This window comes from Apis mellifera, linkage group LG5 (genome assembly GCF_003254395.2).
Source record: "Apis mellifera strain DH4 linkage group LG5, Amel_HAv3.1, whole genome shotgun sequence".
NCBI lineage: Eukaryota > Metazoa > Arthropoda > Insecta > Hymenoptera > Apidae > Apis > Apis mellifera.
This window is the reverse complement of record NC_037642.1, coordinates 10947227-10962611: the sequence shown is the minus strand read 5'-3', so window position 1 is coordinate 10962611 and position 15385 is coordinate 10947227. Positions and strand designations below refer to the sequence as shown.

The 15385-nt window shown below is 21.8% G+C and overlaps 5 protein-coding genes across 9 annotated transcripts; 3 read left to right on the top strand and 2 right to left on the bottom strand.

Moving 5' to 3' along the window:
- The first annotated feature begins 177 nt into the window (after positions 1-177).
- On the top strand, positions 178-3199 carry LOC409510. 2 transcript variants are annotated; one of them, XM_393017.7, is made up of 6 exons: positions 178-307; positions 742-979; positions 1274-1376; positions 1535-1787; positions 2083-2236; positions 2347-3199. In XM_393017.7, exons 2-6 carry the CDS (start codon positions 742-744, stop codon positions 2529-2531), a joined length of 933 nt encoding a protein of 310 aa, XP_393017.3. In that variant the 5' UTR covers positions 178-307; the 3' UTR covers positions 2532-3199. The 2 variants fall into 2 exon arrangements, with proteins under 2 accessions (XP_393017.3, XP_006567757.1); XM_006567694.3 differs by having other exon boundaries at positions 1535-1799.
- A 953-nt stretch (positions 3200-4152) lies between these two features.
- Positions 4153-6583, top strand: LOC552198 (pleiotropic regulator 1). The gene is made up of 10 exons (XM_624575.5): positions 4153-4265; positions 4411-4517; positions 4593-4717; positions 4798-5075; positions 5210-5359; positions 5485-5679; positions 5807-5925; positions 5996-6175; positions 6243-6396; positions 6477-6583. Exons 1-10 carry the CDS (start codon positions 4263-4265, stop codon positions 6534-6536), a joined length of 1371 nt encoding a protein of 456 aa, XP_624578.2. The 5' UTR covers positions 4153-4262; the 3' UTR covers positions 6537-6583.
- Positions 6193-8176, bottom strand: LOC726139 (tubulin-folding cofactor B). 2 transcript variants are annotated; one of them, XM_006567699.3, is made up of 7 exons: positions 7932-8176; positions 7730-7873; positions 7568-7655; positions 7024-7215; positions 6878-6950; positions 6479-6749; positions 6193-6391 (listed from the first exon to the last, which is right to left on the bottom strand). In XM_006567699.3, exons 1-6 carry the CDS (start codon positions 8049-8051, stop codon positions 6632-6634), a joined length of 735 nt encoding a protein of 244 aa, XP_006567762.1. In that variant the 5' UTR covers positions 8052-8176; the 3' UTR covers positions 6193-6391; positions 6479-6631. The 2 variants fall into 2 exon arrangements, with proteins under 2 accessions (XP_006567762.1, XP_006567761.1); XM_006567698.3 differs by having other exon boundaries at positions 6193-6394; positions 7932-8175.
- Positions 8177-9627: 1451 nt separating this feature from the next.
- On the bottom strand, positions 9628-12119 carry LOC413926 (sentrin-specific protease 1). 2 transcript variants are annotated; one of them, XM_006567697.3, is made up of 4 exons: positions 11923-12119; positions 11802-11832; positions 11577-11713; positions 9628-11465 (listed from the first exon to the last, which is right to left on the bottom strand). In XM_006567697.3, exon 4 carries the CDS (start codon positions 11353-11355, stop codon positions 9643-9645), a length of 1713 nt encoding a protein of 570 aa, XP_006567760.1. In that variant the 5' UTR covers positions 11356-11465; positions 11577-11713; positions 11802-11832; positions 11923-12119; the 3' UTR covers positions 9628-9642. The 2 variants fall into 2 exon arrangements, with proteins under 2 accessions (XP_006567760.1, XP_003251079.1); XM_003251031.4 differs by having other exon boundaries at positions 11802-12119.
- Positions 12120-13016: 897 nt separating this feature from the next.
- LOC552236 (threonine aspartase 1) lies at positions 13017-15128 on the top strand. Of its 2 annotated transcripts, none has more exons than XM_006567695.3 (9): positions 13017-13159; positions 13332-13399; positions 13471-13742; positions 13828-13907; positions 14048-14115; positions 14201-14317; positions 14405-14595; positions 14684-14852; positions 14922-15128. In XM_006567695.3, the coding sequence occupies exons 1-9, from the start codon at positions 13120-13122 to the stop codon at positions 14997-14999; spliced, it is 1083 nt and encodes a 360-aa protein (XP_006567758.1). In that variant the 5' UTR covers positions 13017-13119; the 3' UTR covers positions 15000-15128. The 2 variants fall into 2 exon arrangements, with proteins under 2 accessions (XP_006567758.1, XP_624615.1); XM_624612.5 differs by having other exon boundaries at positions 14405-14585; positions 14701-14852; positions 14922-15123.
- The last annotated feature ends 257 nt before the right edge of the window (positions 15129-15385 follow it).

Sequence of the window (15385 nt, the reverse complement as noted above, 5' to 3'; positions counted from 1 at the left end):
TATATAATATATTATATTTTATAGATATTCAAAATATAATTTGTTTTATTTTTTTAATGATATGAAAAACTAAATATAATAATCTAATTAAAATTGATAAAAATAATATTATTATTTTTTTGAATCATATATAAAATATTATTATATGGATATAGATTTATTATTATTATTATTCTATACAGGACATAAAGAGCAGACTGGGTGAGAAATTTTCTTCACCGTTCAATACGACAACGCGTGCGCTTTTCTTCCAGAGAAGCCAGTAGTCGCTTTAATGGTATGAACTTTCATAGAGTGTTATTTAACGGTAAGAATATACTTTTTGATGTTATTATTATTTGCATGTTTCTTATTGAAAAAAATATGGAATAATATAAAACATTATTTTTATTGTTTATTTTTTTAATTAAATTAAAGATAATACAAAGAAAGTATTGAAAATTGAAAGTGTTAAGCAAAAAAGAAAAGAGCAAAGAATAAATAAAATACAATAATTTTATAAAATCATCAAATATAATCAAATAATTATATTTATTTTATAATTATTTTATAAACAAATATATACATAGATATTTGAAATAATATTTATTAAATTAAAATTTTATTGTTCATTATCTTTTTAAAATAAATCTGACTTAATTAATTAAAGAAATAATATGAAAGATTTAACTAACTTTTACTTTTATTTAATAATATAATGAAAATTAATAATTTTTAATTTTTTTTTAATATTAATAATAGATGAGAGGTTTTGACTTAACAACGAACAATTCGGGTTGTGCATCTTGTACACTCGAACCACCGCCTGACATCCTTCATATACCGCCACCACCGTTCCCAGCCATTTTTCAACATAGCTCTGATTTTTATTCACACACGGATTTATTATCGTTCCCATCTCATTTCAATGACAGCCCTTGCAAACATTTTTGCGATCGCCGCTCTGAAGGAGTTCAATATATAGAAATGCCTCAACAAGGTTTAATTAACAAATTTGTAATTTATTTATTTTATGTTAATTTATTCATATAATTCGTTTTGTACTTTTATTTTGAAAGAAAGTAAAAATATTTTCTATTATTATATATTAATTTAAATATTATTAAATAATTAAATATTATTAAATAATTAAATTATTATTAAATATGTCTATTTAAATATGTTACATAAAAAAAGAACAAAACGAAAAAAAAATATGTATTATATATAAATATATATATTTAATCATATTAATTATATCTGTAGATAAATAATTTTTATATTAAAATTTTAGGAACAGTTTTCGATGACACATGGTTATTGGTTCTAATATCTTCTTGCATCGGTGTAATTTTCATAGGCATCGTACTAGCAACATTACTCTTGAAATGCAAATTGTAAGTCTTTTTTTTCTATTTCTTTTGTAAAAATAGCAAAACAAAAATTAACCAAAAAAAAAAAATTTTTATATATGCAATGGAATGAAATATTTAACGATTGAATTTAAAAAACAAGACAATAATACAGAAAACAATCAACTAATATTATTCTATAGTAATAAAAGTGGTAAGAGTGGCGTAATTTCTATACCAAATGCGACATCTGGTATACAAGCAAAAAACGGAAGAATTCAAAATGAAGCTGTTCTTTACCCTTGTGGAGCTGATACTATGCAAGATAGTCGTGTTATGTGGGCTACTCTTACACCACGGGGTACTACTAGACATTATCTAGAAGAACATACTTATGAAACAATCGGCGGTGGACAATTTCATAAACGTGCCTGTTCAACTACGCCAACTGAACATGTAAAACTTAAGGCAATTTAATATTGTTTTTATATGTAGTTATACTTTAATTCACTTTAATTCATGATTTTTTTTTCATGATTTTTGAATTATATTGAAAATTGTTCAATATAATAAAAAATAATTTTTATTTATTTTATATAAAAAAAAATATTACTAAATAATAATGAAAAAAATAAAGAAAATTTCAATACAATTTATATAAACAGATATCATGGAATAACTATATTGTACATTTTTTGAATGAAGTAAAAAAACATTTAAAATATCTGAAGATAGATAATTGATTTTTCAGACTTATGCAGATCCTCCAGTTACAACTCCGATTCAAAATCGATTAAAGGACGACAAAGCCTTTGATAACACTGCATTCGTAGATTACGAAGAACCTTCGTTAATGAAGACTGATTATTATCAACTCAGTGATGTTTTAGAATCAAATGATCCAAGTAATATTTTAGTTATTAACATTTTAATTAATTAATGAATTAATATTAACATTAATTAATTAATGTTAGCATATCTTTATATTTATAATTTAATTTAATTTTGATTACAGGTATACAAAGAGGAACATCGCGGCCACGCGTTAGCTCACCAACACGGATCGAACATCCAAATTTACCGCCTCTTAACCTTCATCCTCATAAACGTTCTTCTCGTAAAGGATCTGTTACGTCACAAGCTTCAGATACATTATTAAGAAATAGTATTACTTCATCTACATACATTCCTACTATATAAGTTTTACATCAAACTTTGGTTTATATTTCTAGGTTTATACGCGATAAGCGACAGTAAATAACGGTACATTTTGTACACATTATTTTCACATCTAGTCATTTTAATCAAAAAATGAATATAAGTTTTAAAAAATGTGACTTGGTCATTTAAAAATGATAAAATCTAGCAATGTGATCAATTTGTATAATATTATTTATATTTTATTATATACAAGATATCATATCACTCACTGCCAAATAGAATAAAAAAAAACAAAATGATTTATTATAGATTAAATTTAAATAATTGAATAATCTGATCAGATTTATGTTCTGTAATTTATTAATATTTATATTCTATAAATTATATAGATAATGACAGAATTTAGAGAGAAAATAGTATAATCACTAGTTTATATATTATCATATAGAAAAAAAACTTATTCAAAAGTTCATGCCAAAAAAGAGGCTGATATATTATATGTTGAAAAATCTACTAAAAAAAATAGTTCGATAAGTATAAGAAAATAGCATTTCAAATCTCCATAATTTGTTACAAATTCTTTTTTGTTGAAATTGTTATAACAAAATTTACTAATTGTTTTTAATTTTAATTTCGTTATTGTTTACAATGTAACTTTTGTAGGAAATATATTGTTTCAATAAAAAAAGATCATTGCTGAGCCTAAATCTTTAATCTTAATATAAAATTTTATGATTACATATTTTAATCGAACTGTTAAAAATTCTTTAATATAAAGAAATTGATTGAATATTGATTGATATTATTTGAATTATAAATATTATTCGTTATATATCTTTTTTTTTTAAATTATAACAATTCAATTTCAATTCTTAAATTTTAAAAATAACTTTTAATATTTAGATTATTATAATTAAAAATTATAATTTAGTTAGATAATTAATGATAGTAAGATAATTAATGATTAGTAAGATAATTAATGATAATTAAATAATCTAATCAGACTTTATATTCTTTCATATTTAAAATATCAACAAATAAAAAATCAGAGTATTTATTCATAGAATCATACATTTACATAATTTTAAATTTGGAATAAAAATTGAAAAAAAGAATGCGAAAATGAAAATGAAATGTTCAGTTGATGATGCATATTTTTTTTTAAATGTTTAATTTTATTAATTATAAAATAAATACTTAATAAAATGAACAACATTGTCTATAATTCAAACTCCCGAAACGAATTGAAAAAAGTCTAACGAATTGAAAAGTCAGCGAGATTTTTTTAAAAAAACTCTTATATAATTCTTTAGCTTAATAAACATAAATAAGAAAAACAAATAGAAAAAAGATAAAAAAAAGAGATAGAATCAAAATTATGAAATCAGTACTATCTTTAGTATCAAAACAAATAAAGAAAAGATAGAAAATATTGGTTAAAATAATAAATATTGACAGTTAATGCCATCTTTTAAGTATTTGAGAAATCTTTTCAAAAATAGAATTAAATAAGAATTAATTTTTAGCGCCAATTTTTTTTAAAGAATTTTGTTTCTAAAAATATTTAGAAGATGGCATTGATGTTCAATTTTTATTCTATCTCTCTCTTTCTTCTACTATTTGTTATCCTTGCTTATATTAGTTTCATTTGCACTCTAGAGATGGCGTTGATTTCAATATTTTTATTCTATCTTTGTATTTCTTCCATTATTATGTTACTCTTCTTATTTACAATTGATATATTGATTATAGATTCATCCTTAAATAAAAATGGTAAGTTGTGAAGTATTTTTCGTAAAATAATTAATAATCATTATTATTGATAATAAAAAATAATTATCATTGTATTATTAAATGATAAAAAAAAACGAATTATAGTAATATGATTTGTTATTAAATAAAAATATTTTCTCTGTAGGATGTACAAAGGCATTCTGTACATACTCTTGTATTTCGATCTTTAAAAAGAACCCATGATATGTTTCTATTAAATCAAGGTACTTTGCCACCTATGGATCCTAATTTGTAAGTATATATATTTTGCTTTTCTATATAATATATATAATATCAATATTCAAAAAATATAATAATGTTTTGTAGACAAAAAATAAAAAAGTTTGTGAAAGCAAAAGACTCTTATGGTCCTGTACTAGAACGTGTTAAAAATAACAATATAATAAAAGTACAAAATGAAAATGAAAATACAGATCCTCCCCCACCAGGCGGTAATTATATATATCATATATATATTTATTATATTATCAATAATTAATTTTATTATATTAATTATATTATCAACAATTAGATGAATCTTTCGGAGGAAATAATACTACTGCAGTTATACCTTATAATTCTATACAAAATAATAATATAGTAACAACACAAACAAATTCAGGAGGAAATGCAAGTAATCTTACATTACATATGCCACAAAAAAAAACACATTCTATGGCAAAACCAAAATGGCATGCACCATGGAAATTATATAGAGTTATTAGTGGTCATCTTGGTTGGGTAAGATGTTGTGCTGTTGAACCAGGGAATGAATGGTTTGCTACAGGGTCTGCAGATAGAGTAATTAAAGTAAGATTGTTTTATTTAATATTTTTATTGAATTATTAATTTTATTAATTTTATGAATTATATATCTTTATTATCTATTATTAGCATATAGTTATTAGCAATTATATTTTTATATATATTTTTAAATATTCTAGATATGGGATCTTGCAAGTGGTAAATTGAAAGTTTCATTAACTGGTCATATAAGTAGTGTTCGTGGACTTGCATTTTCTCAACGACATCCATATTTATTTTCTTGTGGAGAAGATCGACAAGTAAAGTGTTGGGATCTTGAATACAATAAGGTTATTAAATTATATTAAATTTTAATTATTTATTGTATATGTACAATAATTAATGTTTAATAAATTCTATTATTATATTATATATTAATAAACTAAGTATGATATAATTTTTGTTATTTTCATAGGTTATAAGACATTATCATGGTCATTTATCAGCTGTATATTCTATGGCATTACATCCTAGTATTGATGTATTAGTAACTGCAGGAAGAGATTCCACTGCAAGAGTGTGGGATATGCGTACCAAAGCAAATGTACATACACTTGTTGGTCATACCAATACAGTTGCTAGTGTAATTTGTCAAACAGCTGAACCACAGGTATTTTTTATGTATTTAATATTATGAAAGATAATTTTTTTTAGGATAATATAATTTAAAACTATATTTAAAAAAAAAACTATTGAATGAATTACTTATATTTTTTATATATATTTTTTTTTATTAGATTGTCACTGGAAGTCATGATTGTACTATACGATTATGGGATTTAGCAGGTGGAAAATCTAGAGCTACTTTAACAAATCATAAAAAGAGTGTAAGAGCTGTAACTTTTCATCCATCATTGTATGTAATTTGTTTTGTTAAAATTTTCATTGTGTAAATTTTTATTTGTTTCATTTATATTATTTATTAGATACATGTTTGCATCAGCATCCCCAGATAATATTAAACAATGGAAATGTCCAGAAGGAAAATTTATTCAGAACTTATCTGGACATAATGCTATTGTTAATTGTTTGGCTGTTAATCCTGATGGAGTGTTAGTTTCTGGAGCAGATAATGGTACTATGCATCTTTGGGACTGGAGGACAGGGTAAACAATATCTCATATAAGAATTTTTTAAATTTATTCAATATTGCTCAAATATATAAATTTTAAGGTATAATTTTCAACGTTTACAAGCACCTGTTCAACCAGGTTCAATGGATAGCGAAGCTGGAGTATTTAGTATTACATTTGACATGTCTGGTACTCGTATGATTACAACAGAAGCAGATAAAACAATCAAAGTTTATAAAGAAGATGATACTGCTGTAAGAAAAAATTTTTTTATACATTAATTATATCAATAATTAAAGCACAAATGTAACTATTTTTTTGTTAATGTTTACAGACCGAAGAAACACATCCAGTAAATTGGAGACCAGATATAATAAAACGAAGAAAATATTAAGTGTTTTTATATATAATAAATATTATTAGTTTAAAATTTTTTTTTAAGTTCTAATTTTTAATATAAAAGCCACATTAAAGAAATATATTAATGTTTTATAATTCTTCATCCAAATCAAATTCTTCTTCTGGAAAATCTCCTACTTTCACATGTATTGGTTTTACAAATCCACCATATTTTGGTAAACATTCAAAATATTTTTTTCCATTAACACTATAGAAACAAAATAAACAGAAAATTAAATATATATTAAAGATATCAAGAAAATATATCTTTTATATCTTATGTATAAGATATTAAAAAGATATAATATAAATTTAAAATAATAATAATAGTCTTACGTTCCATTATTTTTACCAAGTGGTTCATCATATTTTACTCCAATCCACCAACCTTCTTTAAATTCAGTTTTACCTATAAAGAAATTATAAAAAAAAAAAAATAATATATATAATCAAATTAAAAGCATAAGAATTACTATACATACCAACATACATGATTATAGCTCTTCGTTTTGGTTGATTTGGTACACAAACTTCACAACGAGAACCAATTTTACATAATTGAGCAGCTATCCTTTCTGCTTCTTCTTCTTGTTTTTTCTCTTCTGCTTTTCTTTTCATTTCTTCTTCATTATATTTTCCTAACTTATTTTTTTCCAAAAATGCCTTTACTGTATCTATATATATATATATATACATATATATGCACATACACATTCACACACACATCACACATATATTCAGATAAATATTTAAAATATTCTATATAATATTCAATATATAAATGAATTATAAAATATTTTAATTAGTATTAAATGGAATTATAAATATATTAAAGAAATTATGATATATATTAAGCTAAAATATTTTGAAAAAATATTTTTAAATAAATGACAATATTTCATTTTAGTAATTTTATAGCATAGAAAATATTAAAAATTTAAAAAAAATATTAAAAATCTATTATTTTTGTATGTAAATATTTTTAATGTTAATTTATATATTAAAAATATATTGTGATTATTTTACCCGTTCTTTTAGCATATTCTTCTTCAGAAATTTCAAATTTTTCTACATTATTTAAATTTTCTTCAGTACGAGAAAAATTATCTATTACCTGAAATAACATTTATATATATAATAATATTATAATTAAAAAGAATATTATTACTTCAAATAAATTTATTTTACATGTAGTCGCATTCCATCATCGATAGGATATGATCCTAATAAACGTTGATTATCATCTAATTTGCAAATTAATTTATCATTTTTGTCATATACTTCAATTTTCATTGTTTTTGGATTACCACCAGTAAGAAGTTCCAATTTTCCCTTTAATGTAATAAAATAATATATAATAATATTAAATAATTATTATTTATATTCTTACTTTAAATTCATCAATTGTTATTCCTTTCTGAAATCGTCGTTCTACACAATAAGAATTTTGACTAGAATTAGTAATGGATAGATTTACAAAATCTGATGTTATTACGTTATAAGCACTCATATTTATATAATGAAGAAGAAGGAAATGTTTTCAAATCAACTTGCAAGCGGTAAACTTTGTATATAAAATAAGGTTATTTAAATTATAGTAGAGAAAAGATGGTAATGTAGAATCCTGTGGATAAATTGAAAAAGAACCAATATTATAATATATCTGTGATTTTACAATAGAATATGTTTGTAGCAGAAAAAAAATGACATAAGATCAGAGGTAAATGATTTGAAATATATTTAGTTTTTTATAATAGTTATGAATATTTTTGTGAAATCAACTATTTTTTTAATTTTTTGTATATTATTTTTTTATCCATAGATAATTCTTGTAATGTTTTAAGTTAGTTTGATGTATTTACTTATTATAATAAAAAATTTTATGAAATTTTTTAATAATTTATGAAAATAAAAAAATTTACAATATTAATTTATTTTTGCTAATATGAAATTAAGTATATATCAGAATAAAATGAAACGTAATTTTTAATTAATTCTTAATTAATTCTTACTTTAATAAATGTTTTTTTTATTATATATGTATATATATATATATATATATATATATATATATATATATATATATATATATACACATATTTACACATATCTCGAAGAATATAATTTTATAAAAAAAATTTAATTTTTGAAAAATAAATTATATATAAAAATAAAAATATAAATGTATATTTTAATAATAATAAAGATAATAATACTAAATTTATTAAATATTATAATCAATATATTTACATCAATAAAAATCTCCACTTAAGATAATTAGAAAATCCATATTATCTACAAAACTCTATTTTTTCAAATAAAGATAAAATTTTCTAATTAAATTAATTTTTTTATTTAAAATTTTTAATATAAAAGAGAAATGTATAAAGATTAAATTAAAGCTAAATTTAAATGATATAATACTAATTATTTTTCGAAAAATAATAAAAAACAAATTCTACATTATCACTTTTTTCTGTAACATATATATATATATATTATAATTAATATATAATTATATTATTATAATATAATAAAGATCGACATGTAATATTGATTCAAAATGTTGAAATAAAACCATAATTAGAAAACATATTTTTTATTACATAAACAGTTTTAAACATAAAATATTCATACATAAGTAATTTTAAAAATTTTACATTTATTCGAAATAAAGTGTTATAATACATTACATTTTTCATTTTTTATAAAGAATGTGCAATAGGCAAATATTATAATGAAATGAATTTTGTTATTAAAATAGATATGATATTATTATTATGAGGAAATACTATTTATTATGACATTTTTTAAACTTTTGTTTACAAAGTACTGTTCTTTTTTACATTGCAAAAAATTAACAACATTCCATTTTTAAACAAAATTATACTTCTGACAATATAAAAGAAATCATACTGTATAACTTCTTTTAATACTATGATAATAATATGAATAATATACTTTTTAGTATAAATATTATATTTTCAGAATATTCTATCCAATAATAAACTTTTGCTAAAATATTTTGTAATTTTTGGAAGTTGCTGAAAGTTATTTAAATTATTCATTGTCAATAATTCTCTAAATAAATAATATTTATTTTATAAAAGCTTGGATTTTAATATTTCATAAACCATCTTATTTCGAAAATATGGCATATCCTGCTGTGTAAATGTGATTTTTTTATTTGCACAAATATATTCAGCAAACATACAAGAGAAAACACCACAATCACTTCCATTCATTTGTTGTGGGATACTTTTGGCACACTCTAACTTCCAGTTACTAGTATCATAGTTTTGTTTTTTTTTGTCCAAGCTTTCATCTTCCAAATATTGTCGTAGTGCTGATAGACATTTTGAATTGTTGCCACCCATACTGTCATAATAACGAATAGACTTATCTCTAAAGTCAATTATTGACATACACCAATGAATACCTAAATGTATAGGAACAACTATAAGATCTTGTGCAAAAATATCAATTTTTCTAGTCCATCTTTTTAGTGATGAATGTCCACCTGAGATTAATTTTGGATAAAAAAATGTATTCATAGCATGTACTTTTGGATATTTGTCATTAGTGGTACTTCTGGCTATTAGTAAATTCATATAAAAATTTATTACTTCGTCATTTAACCAATTTAGGTCAGCTAATGTATGAATATCTTTTCTTGTAATTCTTAGACCAAACCCTTCAACAAGGACTTCATCTGGTGGCCTAGAGATAAGAGCATTTTTTATTTCTTGCAGCATTTCCTCTGTTAAAGTAGGCAATTCTGGCTCTTCTAAATCTTCTTTTTCTTCTAAAACGGCTTCACATAACCTCATAGAGCGGGCTAAATGCTCTTCTAAAGCAGCTTCTCTTGCTAAACGATTATGTTTAGATAATACACATGTCATTTTTTTAAGTTTTTCTGCTTCTTTATAACGTTGTTCAATACGTTCATTATAACGTTTTGCTACTTGAGGAATAAAATCTTCCCTCATTACAGCTTTTGCTGCTAATTGATCTCTTAATGTGTTTGTAGTTATACATTCAGTATATTTATTTTGTGAAAATTTTTCTTTTTCAATAACATTTTTTCTATGAGACAATGTTTTATTATGAATGGAATGTATTAGCTCTTCTTTTTCATCATTATCTAAATTAATTATTTCTGTATCTCTTTTTTCTTTAATTGGAGTACTCCAATGCATTTGTAACATTCTATCATGTTTTCTAGAAGCTGACTGAGTTTTGGAAAAAGGAGTTGAAGAACTAGATCTTTCTAAATCTATTACTTCTATTGGTTCTTGTGTAGATCTTTTATCATCATTTTTATCACATATGACATGTATCCTACGTGGGAGAAAATTTTGTAATAATTCTTCATACTGATTTTTTTCCCTTAAACGATGAGTTTTAATCAATGTTGAACATTGTTGATGTGATTCAATATTTTGTATTCTTCCACTTTTATTACTAGAACATCCTATATTTACTTTGTCATAACATGGTTGAGATTTTGATGATGAAAAAGATGAAGAACAACAAGTAAGTGATTTTTCTCTACTATTATTACATGTACCATTTAATTTACTAGAAGCCTTAATGGAAGGATATTTATGTTTAGTAATAACTTGAACTTCATCTTCATCACTATCATCTTTAATTTCAATAGGTTCTTCCTCCACGTTAATAGTCTTATAATCACAACGATGTTTTTTTGGAGTAACAAATTCTTTTTCCAAACTAAATGAAACTGCTCTACGTTTTCTAGGTGCTTCATCTACCCACCCAAAAAATTTTTTTAAAAAGTCGAACAACAACATGATTGTTGTAAGAAAACAATTGCTTGTAGCACAAAGTCCAAATGTTTTTTATTAATATGGCCATTCAATATATTATAAATTATATGCCTTTTATTATCTGTCACTTAATCCTGAAAATTTCATCAGATTTTTATCATTTTTATTATTTATAATAAAATAACATAACTTAATATATAAATATTTAACATCATCAAAAAAGAAATTTTAAATGTGGTACTTACAATATATATATATATATATATTATATATATATGTATATATATGTATTTATATGTAAGTATATATAAAGTTGAAATAGATGGCTACTATGTTGTTAATTCAAGTAACCTAAAATAATCCTTATGTTAATTGAGGCATCCTAATCAAAATAAATGTAAAAATAAATATAAATCATTCATTAAAAATGATAAATATAATTACACATAAATTTGAAAATATAAATGTACCTAATATAAAAAGCCTTCATTTGATTTAATACTGCAAAAATTGATATTTTATGTTAATAACCGGTATTTTAAATTTTGTAGTATTTCATGGGAACATAAAAAATTGTTACATGTTACGTACTTCACATATAAATTTAAACATAGCAAGTAATAAATCTGTATGTTCAATTCCATTGGTATTAATACGAACTATGGATAGACAACTCCCGCGTATTTTATGCAAAAATTTACGCCCTTTAGCGTCAGTTTCAATAACTATATAAGTTTTAATCGACCGACATTCATTTTCACCAGATGGCGAAAACTGGACAATCAAAAAAAGTTCTATATTTAAATTGTTTTATTCTATCCTTTTATTGTGTGAACTTGACTTAATGCACAATCTATTATTTATTAAAGATAAAAGCGGTTATTAGGTAAATTCAATGTTTGGATCTTATCATGATATAGATACTTAAGTGACTATAGTTACTAGTTTCAGATTCCCGCGATTTTATAAAATGTTTGTTTCTAACATTTTATTATGATAAATTAAATTAATAAATTAAATAATTTAATACAATAATGTAAATAATATATAATAACTTATTTATATTTAATTTAATTCTTAATTTTTATTTTTTGTTTTAATATACTTTATATTTATATATTTGCTTAAACTATATAAATTTTAAATAAATATAAACTATATAATTTTAAATAAATTTTTTATTTTATAAAAAAAAGTAAATAAGATTTACTTTATGATCTTTTCAATCTAGATATGATATTTTCGGCTAATATGTACATTAATTATGCCAACAATTTATAATTGAATATTTGACTTAAATTTTGATCATTGTAGTTTCATTTATTTAATATAATTTATTGTATTAGAAAAATTCAAAATTTTGATTTAAGTTATTTAGACTTTTTAAATAATGTTTTTAAATACATATTTCTATAATATTTTAAAATAATTAAATTATAAAATATATTCATAAAAATTTGTGTCATAGTATTATATATAACTATAGATTCAAGTATGTAATTACGCATGCGTGTTTAAAGATAATTTTATACATATTTTATAGGTAATGTGATTACAATATATAATAAAAACCTACAAATTTTTATATCTTATTTAAATATAAATTATAAATTAAATAAATAGATATAAATAAATAGATATTTATATATCTATATAATTTTATTTAGAAATATTTACAAAATATAAATGAAAATTAATACAAAAATTATATATGTGATGATCAGAAATCAAAAAAAAAAAAGAAATATAAATATTTAATAACACTGAAAACTTAATAATAATATTATAATGAGTAATATTAATCATGGATTTATTGCTGTTCATGTAGGTATGTTATTAGTTTTGGAAACGTATATTTAAGCATAATTGTAAAAAAAAATAAATTAATATTTTAATTAATTTATATGTTTATTATATTTATAATATATATATAATTATATGTTTATTATATTTTATATTTTAATTTATATGCTGAGTATTATATTAATATGTTTTATTAGGGGCAGGACGACATTCCGAAACTCTTAAAGAAAAATATCAAAAATTATGTCGTCAAGCATGCAAAGCTGTAAGTTATTTTAAATTTTTTATTTATAATATTTTAATATATTATAATATAATTCAATAATATTTTTAAAGGGTATACAGAATTTAAAAACTGGTGGTAGTTCATTAGATGCTGTAGTAGAAACTGTAATAGTATTAGAAAATTCTCCATTAACTAATGCTGGATTTGGTTCTAATCTTACATTAGAAGGAACCGTAGAATGTGATGCAAGCGTTATGGATGGTACTACATTGCAATTTGGAGCTGTTGGTGCAGTTAGTGGAATAAAAAATCCTGTTTTATTGGCAAAACGACTTTGTGAACATCAATCAGTTAAAATTGCATATGGTAGAATTCCTCCAAGGTATAATTATTAAAAATTAATATTTTAAAGATTTAAAATAATATTTTTTTTATTACTCATTTAAAAATAAATAAATATAATGTAGTTTTCTAGTTGGGAATGGTGCCCATGTATGGGCACAAGAAATGAGAATCCAAACTTTATCTCCAGAACAATTAATTTCAAGTATGTAAAATCTTTTATTTTTTTATTATTCGTATACATTTAGAAATTGTTAATTATAAATTATACATTTCTATGATTTTTGATAATATTTTATTATATATAAATTTAATAAATATTTTATTACATTTATATTTTTATAGCAAAAGCACAGAAAATGTATAAACATTATAAAAGAAAAATAGAAAATTCTAATGCAGATGTTCAAAAGGTAAATAATTTTTAATATTTTATTTTTTTTATTTTATTATATTATAGTTTTTTAAATAAAATTTTAAATTAATTGAATAATATAGTATACCAAACAAAGAATGGATACAGTTGGAGCAATATGTGTTGATAAAGAAGGAAATATTGCTGGAGCTTGTTCTAGTGGTGGTATTATTTTAAAATATCCTGGAAGAGTGGGACAGGTATATTTTACAAATTTATTTTTTATTATTATTATGTATAAATGTTTTATTTGAAAATGATTAAATAATTATAATTATAATTTTAAGGCAGGAATGTGGGGATGTGGTACATGGGCATATAAAGATAAATATTCTATAGGAACAAGCACATCAGGCTGTGGAGAACATCTTATTCGTACTTTACTTGCACGAACAGTTGCAGAAGCTATATCACATAGTTCTTGTCCTATTACCAACTTGTATCATTCTATGAAAGCTGATTTTATCGGTGAAAACTCGTAACTACTTTATTATTATTTTACAATATTAAAAATATCTTTTATTAGAGTGAACAAATTATGATTTATAGATAAAATGTTTTTATAGAAATACAAATTTTTTAGATTCAAAATTTTTGTATGGACTTGAACAGAAACTTGGAGGTGTTATTGCTATACGATATGCACCACAAGAAGGATTAGGGGATTTCCTTTGGAGCCATTCTACAAATTCAATGATAATAGGTTACATGAATTCAAATGAACAAACGCCAATGGTAAGATTGTTCATTTCTTAAAATAAAAATAAATATAAATAATATTTATTATTAATTTATTCTTTTTAGAGTCATATGGCTGTTCTTCCATCTCATGAAGTTGGTAAAAAAGCAATTGTTGAAGGAATTTGTTTTAAAATCACATAGTGTATTAATGAATTTATGATTTGTGCAAGACAATATTATTATACCATATTACCATATAAGAAACTACTTAAAATAATTATTTATTTCTAATTAATTTAAATATATCTTATAATTATGATATAAAAAAAAATGATGATATAAAAATCTTTATAATTATGATATAAAAAAAGTATCAAAAAAAAATATAATAAAATATCTGCGATGTTATAAGTTTTATCCATTTTTATAAAAATCAAAACAATATATATGTATCATATTTGATTGTATTATATTTATATTATATTGAATCATCATTGAATTTATTAAAATTAAAAAAAATAAATAAATAAAAATATAATAATGATCTTAAAATTTCGAAATAATTAAAAAATATAAGATTTTATAAA

Excerpts from the sequence above, each read along its gene's own strand:
- LOC726139 (XM_006567699.3), bottom strand. The coding sequence starts at position 8,051 with ATGAGTGCTTATAACGTAATAACATCAGATTTTGTAAATCTATCCATT. Across the intron at positions 7,216-7,567 it reads AGAATATGCTAAAAGAACGG|ATACAGTAAAGGCATTTTTG; the intron begins GTAAAATAATCA and ends ATATATATATAG. Across the intron at positions 6,750-6,877 it reads CTTGGTAAAAATAATGGAAC|TGTTAATGGAAAAAAATATT; the intron begins GTAAGACTATTA and ends TTGTTTCTATAG.
- LOC552236 (XM_006567695.3), top strand. The coding sequence starts at position 13,120 with ATGAGTAATATTAATCATGGATTTATTGCTGTTCATGTAG. Across the intron at positions 14,116-14,200 it reads CTAATGCAGATGTTCAAAAG|TATACCAAACAAAGAATGGA; the intron begins GTAAATAATTTT and ends TGAATAATATAG. Across the intron at positions 14,318-14,404 it reads ATCCTGGAAGAGTGGGACAG|GCAGGAATGTGGGGATGTGG; the intron begins GTATATTTTACA and ends TATAATTTTAAG.
- LOC413926 (XM_003251031.4), bottom strand. The coding sequence starts at position 11,355 with ATGTTGTTGTTCGACTTTTTAAAAAAATTTTTTGGGTGGGTAGATGAA.
- LOC552198 (XM_624575.5), top strand. Across the intron at positions 5,360-5,484 it reads GGGATCTTGAATACAATAAG|GTTATAAGACATTATCATGG; the intron begins GTTATTAAATTA and ends TTATTTTCATAG. Across the intron at positions 6,176-6,242 it reads CTTTGGGACTGGAGGACAGG|GTATAATTTTCAACGTTTAC; the intron begins GTAAACAATATC and ends ATAAATTTTAAG.
- LOC409510 (XM_006567694.3), top strand. The coding sequence starts at position 742 with ATGAGAGGTTTTGACTTAACAACGAACAATTCGGGTTGTGCATCTTGT. Across the intron at positions 1,800-2,082 it reads CTGAACATGTAAAACTTAAG|ACTTATGCAGATCCTCCAGT; the intron begins GCAATTTAATAT and ends TTGATTTTTCAG. Across the intron at positions 2,237-2,346 it reads TTTAGAATCAAATGATCCAA|GTATACAAAGAGGAACATCG; the intron begins GTAATATTTTAG and ends TTTTGATTACAG.